We start from the raw sequence: 19,841 nt of genomic DNA on the forward strand, positions 1-19,841 counted from the left end.
CTCCATTCTTCCTCCTGGGACCTTGGTTTCCAATTGAGATGCAAAATTTCATTCAGAGAGACCAGTTCTTTTTTTCTTTAGCCCAGGTAAGACGCTTCTGACGTTGTTTGTTGTTCAGGAGCGGCTTGACGAGAGGAATACGACATTCGAAGCCCATGTCCAGGATCCGTCTGTGTGTGGCGGCTGTGGATGCAGTAACTCCAGCCTCAGTCCAGTCCTTATGAAGCTCACACACACATTTGAATGGCCTTTTCCTGACAATCCTCTCCAGGCTACAGTCATCCCTGCTGCTTGTGCACCTTTTTCTTCCACACTTTTCCCTTCCACTTAACTTTCTATTAATGTGCCTTGATACAGCACTTTGAGAACATCCAACTATACTTTTGCAATACCTTTTGAGGCTTTCCCTCCTTGTGGAGGATGTCAATGATGGTTTTCTGCACAACTCAGGTCAGGTCAGCAGTCTTACCCATGATTGTGAATTCCACTGAACCAGACTGAGAGACCAATTAAAGGCTCAGGAACCCTTTGCAGGTGTTTTGGATTAATTAGCGTAAAAAGTGTGACACTTTGAGCATACAATACTGAACCTTTTCACAATATTCTAATTTTCTGAGATTTTGAATTTGGGGTTTTCATAAGCTAAGCCATAATCATCGAAATTATATCAAACAAAGGCTTAAAAATATCTCATTTTGCATGTAATGAGTCTATATAATATATTAGTTTCACATTTTAAGTTGAATTACTGAAATAAATGAACTTTTGCACGGTATTCTAATTTTTCGAGTTTCACCTGTATGTGCCTATACAGAAGATAACTGAGAAATACTCAAGAGTGGTGTAAAAAATATTATGCCTGAAATATTAGTTTAGCACCGTGAGGGGGCGATATTGAATTAATATCCAGATGCCTGTACACAATACCATGTGACAAATTCACGTTAGTTCAGTCAAATCTTTGTGTAATATTTACGTTCACACACATTTTCATTCATCTAAACATTCTGATTTTAATTAGTTTTATCAATTGAAAAAGTTAAGGCAAGACACCACTGGTTAATTGGGTACATTTTTTAAACTAATTAATATCATAGCTACTTCCCCAGTTAATTAGCCTAATCGCAGGAAATTAAGACATTACATTTTATATTACAAGTTATCTGAAATTTTATGTTAAACGGGCAAATAGGGCGTTATTTAATAAAAAAAGTAAACTAATTTGCATATTGACAGTCCAAAAATCTTATTATTGGATAAAGCCAGGTTCAAAATTAATTTAGGTGACATACTAGAGTTCAATTTTTTTTTACATAGGGGATTTTAGATAATGCTTTCAACAGTAAAAACAACAACAACATGTTATTAGGAGTAAAATGTTATCGAAATCAGGAGAATGTCATGAACAAACCCCTTAAAATAAAACTGGAACATCTGTTGCACGAAAGTGCTACTGAAGTGTACATATCTGGATCACTGCATGAGAAAAACATAATTTTGAGAAAATATATGTATTGTAATTGAGGGTACAGACACAAAGAGATCAAGTGTGATAGGCTACTGTAATAAACACCTAAATGTGTAGGCTATTTTGGATGTTTCCTTTCTCTGAAAGAAGACATGTTATGGAAGCAAAATAGCCCAAAATCTCTTGTGCATGAAAAAACTATGGTTTGCCTATAGTCTTAATTACCTTAATTAAAAAAAGTGTATTCTGCTTATAAGGCAACACGTTAATTGTATGGGCTACACGGGATACACATTTATACACGTTTAATGAGCACACACCTCAGATATTTGAATTACAGTGAGAAGAAGAGAGGAGGGAGATGAAAGCAGAGTGGAGGATGATAGAGGAGAGGATGGGAAGCAGCGGATGGGAGAAGGAGGGAAGGGGAGGAGAGCAGGCAGCGGAAGTCGGCGGGTCGCTGCTGGTTGGTTCGGCGCCGGTGGAGGGAGTCATTCCTGCAGCAGTGCTTCCGGTCGGCATTTTGTTCTGCGAGAGAGAGAGTGAGTCTGTGTGGATTCTTTTATGAGCGCCCAGGAGCCTTTAGGAACCGAATCCTTTCTGCCATCGTCCGGAGTAAAGTGCGAGCTTCCGCGGGCGCCTACGAGAGGAATGACCGCCGCCCGTCCGTCTTCATGTTCGCAGTGAGAGGAAGCGGTGCGACCCGGATTATTGTTGTGAGAGGGACACAGCGAGTCCGAACCCCTCCACCTTCAGCTTTCAACAACAGAGCCTCAGGTAAACGCGCCGGACCCGTTTCGCTGGTTCCGAGTGGGGGAGCACAGTAGCCAGGTGTCGGGGATGAGACGTGCTTCGGACTTTTCGAAAGGTTATCGGTTTTGTGCAGCCCTCGCTCAGTGTTAGCATACGCGTTAGCTCGGTGCGGGCCCGCAGGCGAATCCGCGGTTCGTATGGTTCGCGAGCGAAAGGCCAAAACGGGCCGTTTAAACGGACCCAACCGGTCCGGGGGGCTCGTCTGGAGATGCAGGTGTGGACTAAACCAGAAGCCCGGGGATAAGAGTCATACAGGCCTGCAGCTCCGCAGAACAGAGTAAACAATACTGTCCTCTCAGAGTAAACCTCATTCACCTTCTATCACAGTAAACAATACTGTGCATTTAGAGTAAAACCGCTTTCAGCGTCTGTCAGAGCAGGTCAAATCATACCAGAACCATCCTTAATAACTTAAATTCTCAATAAACAATACTCTCATATTAGAGCTAAACTTGTTAGCCATCAGAGTAAACAATAGTCATACTACAGCAACCCTCATTAACTGTCTGACAGAAAAAAAGCAATACGCTCAACTTATTTGCCACCTAGCTAAGTAAACAATAACATAAACACCTAGATTAAATAGCAAACCTGATCAGCTATCCATCAGAATAAACTAAACACACTTCTTAGAGCTGCACTTATTAGACACCAGAATAGTTTCATTAATGAGAATCAAAACCTCGCATTATTGCAAACCTTTGAGCATCTGTCAAAGTAAAGAGCAAACAATACAGTTCTGTGTTGAGTAATACTGGCCTTTAATTAATCAGAGACCATTTATAATCAGAAAAGATTCGTTATCGAAATGTTTATAACTAGCTGGTCACGTGAAGGGAATATAAATTAATTATTGAAATGTAAAGGGCTTTACCTGCAGCTCAATATTATTTTCATTTACAAAGGCGAAGAGTTTCAATGATCGTTTACTGTAAATTAACTCTGACTTGAAGAGAATGTAAAGGATATTCAAATTAAGGTCCTAGTGAGATTAATATGATTATAAACCAATATCGTAAACATTTGTAAAGCTCAATCTTTGAATATAGATATAGCTAGTAATATTTATATACCATAATGATACAACCTCTTTTATAAACAAAAAACTGTCAATAACTCATATATAAACAGTTATTTTAATAGAAAATAAATGTATATTTTAAATATTTTGTGTTTTAAACAGAATTTTGGAGATTTGTTAATTTAAAAACATTGTGTTTGAAAAATAAGATGAATTATTTTTACAGTTAGGAATAAATAAATGAATGAAGTAAATGCTGCTTGGGTTTAGTTAGCTTTAGCCGTTTGTATCCAATATGTGCACAAATGGAAAATTGAAAGTAAATTCAAAGTTTTGTGTCTGTTGACATGATTCTGGATTCATTGGAGTAGATTCTGAGAAAGGAATACAGTTGAAATCGCTCACATTTATGACAAGACTGTTAGATTTGGTTTATTAAATTGCTGTTGTATTATTGCAGCGGTGCTGGAAAAACATTGAGCTTTGGCTGAAATCTATAAATGAGTTTTCACATAGCAGACCAATATTAATGTATTAACCTTTATTAAAAAATAAAAAAAACAGGTGATAGAGATTGTCCTGAGCTGAACTTTAGTGTTTTTGAATTACTTGCCAGTTCACCATCATTTAATGCTTTTGCTCTTGATTTTTTTCTTGTCATTTCACTTTATTTCATTTGTACTTGGATCAATGTTTGGGTAATAACAAGCATAGGCACTCACAAAAATTATTTTTTGTTTTATTGAATCTTCTCCTGTACTGTACATAACTTTACAGTCACACTTTTCCTGAGTTTTGTTGCACTGTTGTCTAGTCTATAAGGCACCATGATATGTCATGTGTATTTATTTATATATATATATTTATATAGCCAGTGCTGGGTAGTAACTGATTATATGTAAATCTGGATTATGTAATCAATTCCAAAAATTAAGTACTTGTAATTAAATTATATTACTTTTAAAAATACTCATCATCAGAATGCAGAATACATGAAATTACATGATTACTAATATTCACAAAATGGCAGTAAATTATTCAGAATTCATTGATTATCCCTAATTCCTCATTTTTAGCTTTTCAATTTTCCTTTCTCAAAAAATGTGTGAAATTTCTCACACAGAATCACTAATCAGGCGACTACAATTAAATGGAAAAGAAGCGGCCGCACAGCATAAACAAATAACACAATTAATCTTGTTTAAAATAATGTTTTATTTTGATTGTTTTTATTGTCAAACTATTTTGTCCTATAATTTTACTTTTTCATGATTTAATTCCTTATTTGCTTTTCGTAAATGTATGAACCCTCTGCAGTTTCTTCCCGAACTCTGGTTAGGGAAACACTGACGTAATATAATTTTTAATGCACTTCATGTTGTTGATAAAAAAAAAAGGAAATATTTTTCTTTCTCTCAATTTTTTTTAATCAATAGAATCAAGATTCAATCCAAATCAATATTATTAAAACAAATTGGGTCAAAAGTAATCTAAACGTAATGAAAAAGCAGTCAGATTACATTACCTAACACGTGTAATGTAATAGATTACATTACTAATTACAATTTTTATAATGCAATGTGTATTCAATAATGGAGTACAATAAAATGAATCTACGCAGAACTGTGTATAGCTTTAGATATCTAGATCTGATCAGAGTCTGTTTGTTATGAGTATCAGTACAGCGGCCCTCATATTTGAGCTATATTGGCGTATACCTACCAGCCTAGTATGTAATCCAAAGACAGACAAAATGTATACGAGAGTGCTGTTTCCTCTCATTCACAAGTCTGTGTTTGTGTTGCACAATGTATGATCCTTTTTGATTTGTTGTGCAATTATGGTCTAAATATTACTTTATTTTGTCCCTCAATTAGAGAATACCACCTGAAGAATTAGGGGTCATTTACACCAGTGGTTCCTAACCTTTCACAAGTGGTTCATATCCTAACCGATATTTTAGGTCCCCTCTTCATATTTAATGATATTGTCGCTCTTGTAAGCTTGCAGCAAGGATGACAAAATCTTTTGTTTTTAAACAAACAGTATGTTTATTAATATAACCAGAAATGTTTATGCACAAATAATAGCGTATAATATTGAAAATACTATAACAAAAACATCAGTAAAAACATGAGCCTAGGAGTAGTCTATTAATTGGCCCTATTTGAAATGCAATGACAAAAATATCAGTATTCAAAATAAAAAATTATTAATATAGGCTATTACAAAATGACTGGTGTCTGGGACCTCAATACTTGCATGTTAATTTGTGAGGCTTTATCAATCTGTGAGGATTGCGTCATTATGTCTATGACGAGTCACTGGGTTACACCAGCGGTGCGACGCGAACCAGTGTAAAATAGTCCCAATATAAACACTTATTATAGGTGTACCATAGTGACTCAGGATGGGACAAAAACACGGTTTGGAAAATGGATTCATGATGTACTCGCTCATTATATAAATTTAGTAAATTTTGAACACGAAAAAGGTTACGAATTGCTGCTGCTTAAATGATCACTGTTCAACACTTTTCAAAATATGACGCGACCCCCCAAAGAGCTCGCTTACGCCCCCTCGTGGGCCGAGACCCCCTGTTGGGAACCGATGATTTACACGATACCACTTTCAACTAAAAACTGAAAACTTTTTATGTGCTTCGGCCGTTCATTCTCACTACAACGTAGTTTTCAGGGCCTGAAAACTCAAACTTTTGAAAATGTGTTTTAAAGTGCAAGTTTTTGAAAACAATACCATTATAGTCTCAGTGTAAACTACAAAAACACGAATTTGTGAAAACTGTGATGGCATGCTCATTAGGGGTGGGGGAAAAAATCGATACAGCATAGTATAGCGATATTTTCTGTGGCAATACTGTATCGATACACGGGCGCCAAGTATCGATCTTTTATTATTTAAATCGCCCCCTAAACCCTCATTCACTAAGTTAGGCCTGTTCCCTAGGTTAGTCCACTAATTCCGTTCACTTGAAGGAGTGAATAAAAACGAATGCGCGAATTCGGACAGCCGTTGAGCGTAGGCCTACATAAGCTGTACATTCGTTAATGCAGTGCAATGTGAATGCGATCTGACACGCGTCCCATTTTCTCACAAATCTCTACGTTCATTTAAGACTTTATTTAAATCATTTAAGACTGCTCTTATGAAGACACTCGACAAAACGGACATTTTGGCATAATTTGTGTGTTTTATGGTTTGTTCAAGATATCGAAAGAGAACTCGATACTGACGCGTGTCTTTTCTGTGGGTTGTGTGTGTGTGTGTGTGTGTAATACAGGCAGAATTTAACGGATACTGCGTAATTGCGTTCAATATTTTTAACACTTTAAACTTTTTTGTTGTTGTCGCGGGTCCGCGGTGGGAAAGTGATGAAACCGTTGTTGCAGACACCGTGTAACACCGACTATCGTAGCAAGTCTAGAGCTCACCATTCATGTAGGCGGTCTCCTATTCAGAGAATAATTACATCCTGTCCTGTAATAAAGTCCTGTGTCCTGAATGTTCAAGAACAAGTTTTCAAGTTTTTGCACTACCCTCCTAGGTTTTTGCACTTCAGTTAATGTGTAGAAGATAATGTTTACAGAATTAAATGTGACATTTAAAGTGAGTTGTGCGGTCTTTCCTCATTTTTTGTAATGCCTTTGAATAATATGGGGGACATAAATCGCAATATCGCAGAATCGAATCGCAATACTTGCTGTATCGCAATAATATTGAATCGTGGCCCAAACATCACAATACTATTGAATCGTCACATTTTTGCCAAGTCCCACCCCTTATGCTCATGCGTAAAACGTGTTCAATCTATAGGAGCGTACTTGTGTTTCTTTACAAAGTGACATCGCCAACTACTGGCCATATAAACGAGGACTGTTTTGACAACGTTGTCGCCTGTACATTAAAAACACCAAGAAAAAAAGTTTCTGTTTTTACTACATCGTTGTCGTGTAAACGTACCGTTAGAGGATTATTCTGCAAGTTTTTTGTCCTGCTATTTATAAAAATTGTACCTGATGTTCTCGAATGCTGAAGGTTCATCATAAGAAATGAAAAAACCTAAAAGTGCAGATTCTACAAATCTGTCTCTAAATGCAAATAATAATCATACATTCTCTTTAGATTACAAAACATTTGTGCATATCATGATAATAATAATAATAATTATTATTACATAATGTATAATATGCATAATAATAATAATAATAAAAGTATTGTAAATATTTTATCATTATTAATAATAACAAATATTATTATCAATAGTAATAATATATTTACTTTAGTAATAATATTTATTTTATATACATTTCTTAGGCTATATTTAGAATATACATTTTTTATTATTGTAATTAAAAAGCCGAAATAAGACATGAAAAATGATCCTGATCCCTAAATATCAGTTATTGAACATTTAAAAAAAAAAATTGGATTTTGATGGGGAAAAAAGTTTAATCTCAGTTCTTGTTTACATATTCATCCATTATCATCAGAAAAAAATAGTTTTTGCAATTACTCTCAAGTAATTTCTTCCTCCTTTGGTTGTATTTTATGAATGCTTTCTCCATTCTCTTGCTTCCAGTTGCAGTTATATCAGTAAAACGCAGGGCATCACAGGCAGCTGCATGGCTTTTATGTTTTGGAGTTGATGTTGGAGTCTCACTGAGACTCTGGTGGTTTACAGTAGAGCAAGCGATTGGCTCATGAGCAGCTGAAGCCAAACTCCGGCTTCTTCCAAAATGATTGCAGCCGTCTGGGGAAGACCTTCCTGTTTCAACAGGACAGTGTCTCCTGCAGCCTGCCCCAGTGCCTGATGGGAAACCCTGCTAGAGTAGTGGAGGCAGTTCTAGCAGCATAGGGGGAGGGGGAACTGCAAAATAAAGCCCATTTGATGAGCAGATGCGCGTGTAGTTTTGGCCATGCCTGGTACCTCTTTTGTTTCTGAGCATAATGCATATGGTAAGTTTAAAATTACGGTTTTTGATTTTATGTATATGGCTATGGTAACATTGTGTTCACAAAAGTTTGTATACCTGACAATGATCAGAGTTTTATTGAATACTTTTTTCTTGTGGATAGTTACTTCCTTTAGAAATTCCACGTTTTAATTTCCAGATTTCCAGATGTCAATGCTAGCAAACATTATCATGTTGATCAAAACATTGAGTTATTTTGAGCTAGTAGTCATGCTATGCTCATGTTGAAAAACGAGGGGTTTGTAAAGTTATTGCTATTAAACTATTATGAATGCAGTGAAAAAGATATACGCTATCGTATCGACTAGTCTCTTATGCAGAAATACTGTAAAAACAGTGATACTGTGAAATATTATTGTAATATATTGTTTTAATTATTATTTTAAAGTGTAAATTATTCTTGTGTTGGCAAAGCTGAATTTTCAGCAGACATTACTCAAGTTGTCTGTGTCACATGATCTGTCAGAAATTATTCTAATATGCCGATTTAGTGTTCAAGAAACATTTCTTATTATCAATGTTGAAAAATGTGTTTTGCTTAATGTTTCTGTGGAAACCACGTTAGATTTGTTCCGGATTCTTTTATGAAGAGAATAGATGGTTCAAAAAGAACAGCATTTATTTGAAATCGAAATGTTTTGTAATATCATAAAGGTCTTCACTGTCACTTTTGATCAATTCAATTAATCCTTGCTGAACTAATGTATTCATTTCTAATAAAAATCTTATTGAACCCGTACAATGGTAATTTAGAAAATGAAATTAAAAAGGTAATTTTTCAAAGATTAAACAATAAAAAACATTTATGAACAATTAACTAAACCTATTTGTGGAGCCTTGATTTCCTGATCTTAAGCATTGTAGTATTATGAAATTTTAAATAAAATATTTTGAAACGTGTTTTAATTATAACACTGTCACTGTGTTATTGTTTCCGTATCTCAGAAAGGGAAGCGCTGTTATTATCACAATGTTTGGGGATGCTGGAAATGATGATGATGATGATGATGATGCTGATGATGTCATCTTGTCCTCTTCTTCCTCTTGCAGCAAAAGATGTAAAGGTGGATCAGTGAGCAGCGACACTGAGCGACCTGTGCATCCACGCGAGCTCCCTGCCCTTCTTCAGCATGAATGGGGATATGCCTCATGTTCCTATCACCACTCTCGCTGGGATCGCAAGCCTCACCGACCGTAAGTCGAGCAGACTTTTTGTTAACTGAACTTGTATGACAAATCCAAAGCTTGCATAACAAATTAACTATACACATTGTACCTTTTAAATATGCATTTAGAAATGTAATATAAATCATTTAATATTTATACCATACTTGAAAGTATCTGATTATAGGAGTGTTACCAAGACATAGTGAAGAGTTTTCAATTGATCATGTGACTTCAACTTGGTGGCAACCATAAGAGGGAGACCATACTTCTGTAGAATAAAACATATTTTTGTCCTCCACTGAAAATAGTTTTTTATTTCATGTGAGTTTGTCATTAAGAGATTTTTTGAAAGTAGGGGCGCATGATATATCGTTTTAGCATCGTTATCGCAATGTGCGCATCCGTGATAGTCACATTGCAAGATGTGCGATGTCAAGTATATTGACCGTATTTGATACGTTCGGACCAGGCACCACGGTTCAAAACGCATGTGATTCTCAGATTAATTGCATAATTGAGCGAAAGTTTATCATTTGCATGTGTTTAAGGTCCTGTCAGTTTAAACATTCAAGCGATTTTAAACCATCTGAGTGCAAGGCGACACGGAAGAGAACTCAATTCAGAACTGGCTTGTAATTTGTTTATTATTTTCTATGCAGATTTACTCCCCCAAGAAAATCACTAGAATTATTAATTCTTTCCAAATAGAGCTATTCAAGTAATCTGGTGAATTTTTTCGTTTCGCAATATACTGTATATTGCAGAAAAACAAAATATCGCAATGTCAGTTTTTGCCAATGTCGTGCAGAAAGATTCAAAAGACTATTTATTTTTTTTGGGTATGAAAATTACTTGGTGTACCTTCAAAAGTCTATACTGATGAATGCCCTCTTTTGATTGGCTTTTGAAGATTTGGATTAAATGTCTGTTCGTACCTTTCAAATCGATTGGACTTGATTTGTAAAGGCAATAAATTTCTTTGCGCCTGAATCGAAACGGAAAGTCCCGAAGAATGAGTGAAATATTTCATGTCTCCTGTTGTGGTGAGGAGGAATAACTCATGTTTTTGTGTTTATTTCTTAGTGTTAAATCAGCTGCCTCTCCCCTCCCCTTTACCTGCCACCACCACTAAGAGCCTGCTTTATAATGGGAGGATCGCCGAGGAGGTCAGCTGTCTGCTTTCCCGGCGGGACGACACTCTCGTGTCCCAGCTGGCTCACAGCCTCAATCAGGTGTCCACTGAGCACATGTGGGTATCGCACCTCTGCCTCACCAAATGAGTTCATCTTGCATGATATGTTAAATATCTGTGTGTCTCATTCCGTCTTTGTTATTCTGCATTCAGAGAGCTGAAGGACAACTTGGGCAGTGATGACCCGGAAGGAGATGTGCCTCTACTGCTACAGACGGTGCTGTCCAGGAACCCCAATATCTTCAGGGAGAAAAGTACGCCCACCCGATATGGGGTTCAGGGCGGTAAGGAGAAACTGCAGAAATAAAGCTGTTTAGTCTGGGCATGCTTTTACTCTGTGGCCTCTGTTTGAGCTCCCTGGATTAGAAATCCCATTTTCCTAGTTTCCAGACTGTAGTTAGTATTATTTAGTGGTAACATCAATTAATCTTTATAAATAAATTAATCTTTAATAAAGTAATCTTTTTACATTTTGGCTCTATGCATGGACTACTGTTTAAAAGTTTGGGTCGGTAAGATTTTTAAAGTGTTTTTAAAAGAAGTCTCTCATGCTAACTAAGGCTGCATTTATTTAAAGCCACAGTCCGTAACTTTTGGCACTCTGGCGGTTAATAAACCGAACTGCATGCTCCTTGCGGAAGAACATTGTAGCCAGAGCTACTTCTTTCTGTTTATGTCTATGACGAGTCACGCAGGTACTGGGCCACTCCGCAGAGGTAATGCCCGAACCAGTTTAAAATAGTCTCTGAATATAAACACTTATTATAGGTGTACCGTAGTGATTCAGGATAAGACAAAAGCACGGTTTGGAAAATGTGTTCATGATGTACTCGCTTATTATATAAATTGTCCATTTTGAACAGGAAAAAAGTTAATAATAAAAATAATAATAAAATAATAAAATAATAAAAAAATAATAATAATAAAATAATAAAAAAATGCAATAAAAACAGTAATTTTGTGATAAATTTTTTTCTATTTTAATGTAAATTTACATTTTTTAAATGTATTTTATTCATGTGATGGCAAAATTTTTTTTTTAGCAGCCATTACTCCATTCTTCAGTGTCACACGATCCTTCAGAAATCATTCTAAAATGCTAATATGGTGCTCAAGAAACATTTCGTATTATTATTATCAATGTTGAAAAATTGTGCTGCCTTATAATTCTGTGAAAAACATGATTTTTTTTGTTTTTTTAAGGATTCTTTGAATTATAAAGTTTACAAAAATCTTACTGACCCAAAACTTTTTAACTGTACTGTGTATTGTTTATTTAGTTTACATTTGGATCACAAAATGTAATTTTATTTTATTACTGACCAAGATAAAACTAATTCTTGTTAGAGTTCTAGTCAGACAGCTTGCCACATGAAGTCAACATTTTAAACCATGGTTTGTTGACTCTTTATTTTATGTTTCGAAGGTTTAATGCAACAGCCAATGATACCACCGTACAAGATGCCTCCGAATTCCATGCATGGAAGTCCGGCGCCAAACTACCAGCAAACCACTATCACTCCAAGCCCTCCCAGGTACTGTTCCAGTTTCCTTTTTATTTGGGTTAAATAGGTAAATGGCCAACAGGACACCATTTTAACTGCAATCATTGTGAATAAAGAAATTAAAATATGCAGAAAAAGAAACTGGTTCCATTTCCATCCTTTATACTGACCAGTTCCACTCTCACTCGACAGCCGATATGTTCAACCTCAGGCGGGTTCTGGTACCAGGTACATTCCTCAGCAGAACAGCCCAGTGCCCAGCCCATATGCACCACAGAGCCCCGCAGGCTACATGCAGTACAGCCACCCACCCAGCTACCCTCAGCACCAACAGATCCAGCAAGGTGAGTCCACACTTGTCACCATTTTCATTGAAAGTAAAAGTGGTTTTAATAAGATTTGCTAGTAGTGAATCTTCTTTTATCCAATCTCTTTCTGAATGATACGACTGAAAACCATCCCTGGCTGTTAAAATCGAAAAATGAAATGTGCATTTACTCTCTTAAGGTGATGATACACTGGGCAACTTTTTGAGCAATGTTGCCGTCAACGGGCAACCAGATGAGACACGGGGCCCACGACCGATCTAAATTATCCAGATAGAAATGTATTGCCCATTTTCAATGGGAAAAGTGCCCAAGCAACAATTGCTCTGCAAGATTGCCCAGCAACATTGCTTAAAAAGTTGCCCTGTGTATCATCAACTTTAATGCATGTTCCTGGTCTTATTGTGAACGATTAATCCGTGGAGATTTTTCCAAATATATATCAGTGAATGAGTTTTTTTGTGTGTGTGTGTGTGTGTGTGTGTGTGTGTATTGCAGTGTCCGTATCCAGTCCAATAGTTCCTAGTGGCATGAGAAACATCCATGACAACAAGGTCTCTGGTCAAGTGTCGGGCAACTCCAACCACAATGCGAGGCATTGCTCGAACGACGAGTACATCAGCATCGTCCAGAGACTCGGAAATGAAGTGAGTGCTTGCCAACAAAAGGTTTTATAACCCTGAAAATATTTCAGTCTCCAAATTAATTTTTCTTAATTCAATTGGGCCCGGATTGGCACATTTTTCATGTTGACAACTCATGTTGTCTGTGTTTTCACAGGAGAGTGACCCCGCTTTGAGAAATGCCTCCTTTTCAGTACGCTCCGTCTGCTCTCCCGCTGGAAGTGAAGGGACTCCGAAAGGTGGATTGCACCTCCATTTTTGTACATATACCATTTTTTAACTCTTAGACTTCTCCTTCCTCCCCATTGGTCTCTTTTCACATTGTACTTTGGGTACATTTGCATCATCGTGTTTACTAGCAGCAGCTGTGTTCCACAGTAAGTAGGTAACAACTCCGGTTGAGAAAATGCAATCATTTATTCATGTTATTTTTATTTTTAATGTACACACTTTGTATGTGCACTTGTGCTTGTCTGTCGTGGATGTATAGCATAAGTATGCTTGCTGTTCCCAAAGACAATATATTCAGAGACAAGAAGCTGTGAGAAATGATGCCATTGACTTAAGTAGTGATGTAAGGAATACTGTGTCTGGTCAAAGCCTCTACTCGTTTCAGTTGAGAACAGTTGTTGCATGGATTCGCAGGGAGTTCTTGCCCAGAACAGAACCAAAGCGCCAATGCAAACTGTATGCTAATTGTCAAACGTATTTGACGATAGTGGTCCTGACAGAGCTAAAGTCTTCAGGCATACAGTGTCCCGGACACCCATTTTTTTAAAGGGTGAGATTACCCCCAAAAATTAAAATTCTGTCTTCATATACTTACCCCCATGTTGTTCTAAACCTGTAGGAGTTTTGTTCATCTTCTGAACACAAAAGAAGATATTTGAGAAATATGAGTGATTTCTGTCTCTCCATTGATAGTTACGCAACTACCACTTTGACAATTCAAAAAGTTCATAAAGAGATAGTAAATCTAATCCATATAAATTGAGTGGTCCAAATTTTCTGAAGAGACAGGATTGCTTTATATAAGGGGTCGGCAACCTAAGGCACGCGTGCCACCACTGGCACGCGGAGGGTTAATCGCCGGCACGCAAGCAAGCGCGAGAGGGGTGTATGTATTTCATTCAGATAAAGTAGCCTACCTCCCACCTATATACAGATCTACATATTGATGTAATAATTCCTTGTAGTAACAGCTTGTTTTATTAAGTTAGGAGTTATTAATATTATTAAAGTGTGAGTATTAAACTGCACAACTCAATGAAAGCGTGCAGCTCTAACAAACCATTGGTCAGAGTGGTCGCGCTGACCACTGCGCATCAGCGCAAACAAGTTATCCAACTGACACCTTAAAGCTCGTTCCGCTGTAAATAGTTAATGCTATAAATTTCAACCAAGTGTATAGAGTCCTTATTAAACATTCCATACATATTAAAATGACTGCGATGCATGTGGAAACTCAGTTCATGCGTACCTGATCATTTCATGTTTTTTCTCTGATTGGAAAGCTATCCAATCGTGAGACAAATGCCCTCTGATTGAGAGCACACTTTTACATATTCCAGATGAAAATTAACAAAATGCATATATGCATTATATATGCTTGTTGAAGTCACAAATGTAAATTTTACTCCTCCCAAATTGGTAAAAAAAAAAACTCCCGGCTCCCGGTTTATAGTTATGACAGCGCTGCTGCAACACGCATCTCTTCAGCAAGCCGACGTGCAAACTGGCGCAAATGAAACTGAAAGTTTAGCTTACATTCTGAAGCTCTACACACAGGTGTCTTCATTAAAAGTAGTGAGATGCAGTTATGTTGCCAAGTGGAAGTGTAACACTTTTAACAAAACTGAAAGAAGTCAGTAAAAACACGAATGACCAGGTCCAATCTGTTCTTCAAAGTCTAATTTAGGCCTGAAAACAAAGATGACAAATCTAAAACAAGTTTCATGAGAAACATTTTAATTTCTGTACTATTTCTGTGTTAGCCATTATGAATATTTAAAATAATATTTTATTTTAAATAAGCACAGTGATGAACTCGGAAACTTAAAAATGGCACTTTATGACAAATAGGTTGCCGACCCCTGCTTTATATGATGAACAGATTGAATTTATGCTTTTATTCCCATATAAACATTGATCAGCGAACTTAAACAGAAGCTCAACCGTACATGCTTGACGTGTGAGAACAAACCTCATTGGTGAGAATGAACCTCATTGATTCTCGCACATTAAGCAAGCATGCTTGAGCTTTCGTTTACCATAACGTGTGTCTGTGTGTGTTGATGAATATTTATATGTGAATAAAAGCTCAAATTAAGTCTGTTATTGTATATAGCCATAGTGATCGTGGCTCTTGGACTAAACTGCACTATACATATGGACTAGTTTAAAGATCTCTTTAGGAACTTTTTGTAGCGTCAAAGTGGTAGTTGCGTAGCTGTCAAAGGAGGAACAGAAATCCATCAGGATTTATTAAAAATATCTTTCATTTGTGATCCGAAGATTAACGGAAGTCTTACGGATTTGGAACGACATGAGGGTGAATAAATGATGACAGAATTTTCATTTTTGGGTGAAATATCCCTTTAAAAATTCATGACAGATGAATCACTGTTTGGCCAACTGAGATTTTGGTATTTAGATAGTGTTAGGATCGTGATTTATGGGTACTATTACAACACACACTATTACAGTTTATATTCATCATGTATTCATCAGTGTATACAGACATCATGGTTTTCTCAAGAATGGCTATAGTATATATAAATTAACTAAATCAATAACTTTTTTACAACAAAAGTGAAACATCACTGAACTTACTTAAGCTGGACTGTGATGCTATTTTCTTCTGGAAACAAACTTTGTTGCATTATTTAATTGTTATCTCTCTGAAGCTGCTTTGAAACAATCTGTATTGTAAAAAGCGCTATATAAATCAATGTGACTTGACTAAATTAGCTCTGCATGTTGTTTGCTTTTGGGATCTGATAGAGTGTTTGGACTAAGAACTGAGGTTTGTGATGTCAGAATTAACAATTGGATAGTGAGTGTGATAGGGCGTGCAAAGATGAGGAAATTGCACCACCCCTAAAAAAACAAAAAACTCTGACAAAATGTTTTACACCAAATCATTTACACTGAAGTTTTTCTTCTTTATGTTGTTTAAATTTCAGTAGGATCTCGGCCGCCCTTGATTCTTCAGTCTCCTCCACCCTACACCTCTCCAAGAGATGCTGCTCCTGACCTCCTTTTGGACTCGCCTGAACGGAAAAAGAAGCAGAAAAAGTTAATAAAAGAGGAGGGGGGGAAAGGTGCCATGTACGACATTGTCAGCTCGCCCACTAAAGACTCCACAAAGCTAACGATAAAGTTGTCTCGAGTGAAGTCCTCTGAGACGGAGCAGTCAGCTGAGCCGTTGTCGGCGCTAGAGCATGGCTCAGACGCTGAGAACGAGCTATCGTGCAATAGCTTACCATACCATCGGAACCCCCAGGAGCGGCTCTCCACTGGCCAGTGTCTTTCGGGGGAGCAGTCGGCCTTCCAGCAGGTTCCTGTATTACAGAACACTGGGGCACTCGCGGCCAAGCAACCTGGGGTCGTTAGTGGAACCCCCTACGACGAGGCAGAGCTGGACGCTCTCGCTGAGATCGAAAGGATTGAGAGGGAATCCGCTATAGAACGAGAACGCTGCTCTAAGGAAGTTCAAGATAAAGGTTGTGTTTATTTTCTTTTTATTACTTGACGCGCATGCTTTTGATCAATTAATCTAATTGCATTAATCTGTATGGAAGCTTTTATTAGTGGTGCTTGTAAAGGTGTAACTATCAGCGCTCAGAACCACAACTGTTAACAGCAAGTATCACCATAGGCTGTGTGTCCAAAAAAGCATTTCTTCCTGATGGTAGCGTAATTTTTTCAATTTCTCTCAATGGTCATTTTTTTTACGGTCAACGTGAGTTAAAGGGATAGTTCACCCAAAAATGAAAATTCTGTCAGTAATTACTCACCCTCATGTTGTTCAACCCCGTAAGACCTTCGTTCATCTCCGGAACACGAATTTAGATATTTTTGATGAAATATGAGAGCTGGATCACTCCTCCATAGGCTTCTAAGGGATTGAATCTTGCCAGCCCCGAAAAGTTATTAAAGACATCGTTAAAATAGTCCAAGTGACTACAGTGGCTCAATCTTAAGTTTATCAAGCGACGAGAATACGTTTTGTGCGCAAAAAAAAACTAAAAAACGACTTTATTTCAACTATTCATTTCCTTCTCTGTGGGCCTCTAGTCAGTTAACTAGTATAATGGCGTAAGCTTCTGTTGATACACGTCACACGCATCACACACACATGACCAGCGTCGGCCAATAGTGGGCCTACGTGTGACGTAGCACTACGCTATCACACTACGCTAACTGACTAGAGGCTCACAGAGAAGGAAATGAATAGTTGAAATAAAGTCGTTATTTTTGTTTGTTTTTTCGCACAAAAAGTATTTTCTTCGCTTGATAAACTTAAGATTGAGCCACTGTAGTCACTTGGACTATTTTAACGATGTCTTTAATAACTTTTCGGGGCTGGCAAGATTCAATCCCTTAAGAAGCCCATGGAAGAGTTATTTAATCAAAATTATCTTAATTTGTGTTCTGAAGATGAACGAAGGTCTTGAACAACATGAGGGAGAGTAAATACTGACAGAATTTTCATTTTTGGGTGAACTATCCCTTTAAAGAATGTTAAACTTCGGGTAAAACGCAGCGCTCATCGCTGTCACTTTTTATTAGGGCTTCACGATATTGAAGAAAAACGTGATATACTTTATCTTGTTTAATAATGCGATATACAATATGATATTGATTTAAGTGTGTAAAATTAATTTAAATATATTTAAAAACTGAAAATTATATAACCAATATTTACATTTACTTTCTGGGACCAATATATAACCAATATTTACATTTACTTTCATTTACTTTCTGGGAAAAGAAAGTATCACTTCACCTTCTTAAAGTGAACAGCAGTGTTTTAACATTACATAAAAAAATTTTTCACAAATCTGACAATGTCAGTTGAAGAAAAGAAAAAGAAAAACTCTTTGCTCAACTTGTTAATATATTGTTATATACCTGAAAACTTAACATCAAGAACATCCAGGTAAAACTAGTGGTGGATGATTAGTTATTTTTGGTATTTTAATTTATATTTGTTATTAAAAATAAAAACAAAGAGGCAAATTACAAACAATAGGACAAATACAATAGAAAAAAGATACAAATGAAATAAACGGTGCTTTAAGTTTGTCAGGTAGGACTTCATCAGTTCTATTTAACAGTAGCATTCAAGTGAGAAACAATACAGAAACTGAATAATAAAATTTAAAAAATAAACTGCATAGTCTTTACTTGAATTAAATTCACATTGATTCATATTAAAGCTACAAAGTTATTCAGTCAAGTAGTGAGTAATTTTCTCTTTTTCTTTTGTTGTTTTATGGGCTGCTGTCACTTTAAGACCTAATGCATGGATCCTATTGACACGCATCCGATTTCTTTCCCAACTTTTACGTTCTCTTAAGACATTACTGATTGTGTTGGTGAATTCTGACATAACTGTGTGTGTATTTGAACTGGGCACATATTCTGGTCACTTTTGCTTTTACTACATTGAACATACAGTGCAATAAGCTGCAAAAGAAATTGAATTGGGATCATGCTGTCTGAGAGGTGGCTTTCTGTGTGCGGTGTCAGGCAGCGTGAGTACATTAATGAGATGTTTTCCGCGGTTTACTGAGCTTAATAACTCTTTTTAACATCAAGTAGAAGTAGTAGGGATGTGACTGTGAGGATATTTTCCCACCGGTTATTCGACGTGTGACAACACTGGTAATACTGGTATCACCGGCGGGGGCCTTTAAAACGCTAATTTAGAGGCAAAGGTAAAATGCGCGCGTTGCACAGGCATGCATAATGGTGCGCTCGTGCAGAGCAGCACTGTTTTTTTATTGTGCCCTGAATTGGCGCTGATTTGAAAACAAAACAATTTTTTTTTTACATAGCTTATAAAAAGCTGGTGCGGCAGTGTGCGCTTCACTTTCACTTTTAAATTAGTGTAAATTCATCCTTCGCAGGGAGTTTGATTGACATGCGATCTGACCAATCAAAATCCACCATTTTTGTCCGAAAAAGCAGTCAGGAGAGTTAGTAGATTAATGTCACTGACGGATTTGAACTTGGCTTTAACTGAGGCAATCTGTCACGACACATTAAAGATCCACAAAACGGTAGGCTTATTTATTGTTTAATTTTCTTTGATTGGCCAAATTTGAAACTTGAGACTTTGTTTCATATTAAATATTACCTGCTCGGTCCTGTCTGTCAGCGCGTTGTCAGTGATTTATATTTATATTTGATAAATATGTCTTTGATTAACATTAATGACACTTTAAGAGCAGCCACTGCTGACAGAGACTCGATCTGACACGCGTACCATTTCCTCACAAATCTCTACGTTTATTTAAGACTTTATTTAAATACTTTAAGACTGCTCTTATGAGGACACTGGACAAAACGGACATTTTGGCATAATTTGTGTGTGTTATGGTTTGTTTAAGCCCGAAAGACAACTCGATACTGACGCGCATCTTTTCTGTGGGTCGTGTGTGTGTGTGTGTGTATAATAGGCAGGACTTAATGGATACTGGGTAATTGCGTTAAATATTTTTA

General features: G+C 36.8%; 1 protein-coding gene across 6 annotated transcripts in view; it reads left to right on the top strand.

The window, feature by feature from the left end:
• Nucleotides 1-1,942: 1,942 nt before the first annotated feature.
• nipblb (NIPBL cohesin loading factor b) overlaps nucleotides 1,943-19,841 on the top strand; it is a 48,048-nt gene continuing 30,149 nt past the window's right edge. For 2 of the 6 annotated variants that reach the window (XM_077242166.1, XM_077242171.1), the window contains exons 1-9: nucleotides 2,113-2,245; nucleotides 9,347-9,490; nucleotides 10,547-10,712; nucleotides 10,809-10,939; nucleotides 12,082-12,190; nucleotides 12,353-12,504; nucleotides 12,985-13,133; nucleotides 13,267-13,369; nucleotides 16,295-16,834. In XM_077242166.1, coding sequence (XP_077098281.1) covers nucleotides 9,427-9,490; nucleotides 10,547-10,712; nucleotides 10,809-10,939; nucleotides 12,082-12,190; nucleotides 12,353-12,504; nucleotides 12,985-13,133; nucleotides 13,267-13,369; nucleotides 16,295-16,834 — 1,414 coding nt within the window. In that variant the 5' untranslated portion in view covers nucleotides 2,113-2,245; nucleotides 9,347-9,426. Of the gene's footprint in view, nucleotides 2,246-2,319; nucleotides 2,337-9,346; nucleotides 9,491-10,546; nucleotides 10,713-10,808; nucleotides 10,940-12,081; nucleotides 12,191-12,352; nucleotides 12,505-12,984; nucleotides 13,134-13,266; nucleotides 13,370-16,294; nucleotides 16,835-19,841 lie in introns of those variants that run through there. The other 4 variants (XM_077242169.1, XM_077242170.1, XM_077242168.1 and 1 more) reach the window with 4 other exon arrangements.

The sequence above is a fragment of the Siphateles boraxobius genome, unplaced genomic scaffold, assembly GCF_051911475.1.
Source record: "Siphateles boraxobius isolate OS27281-9 unplaced genomic scaffold, OSU_SipBor_1 25, whole genome shotgun sequence".
NCBI lineage: Eukaryota > Metazoa > Chordata > Actinopteri > Cypriniformes > Leuciscidae > Siphateles > Siphateles boraxobius.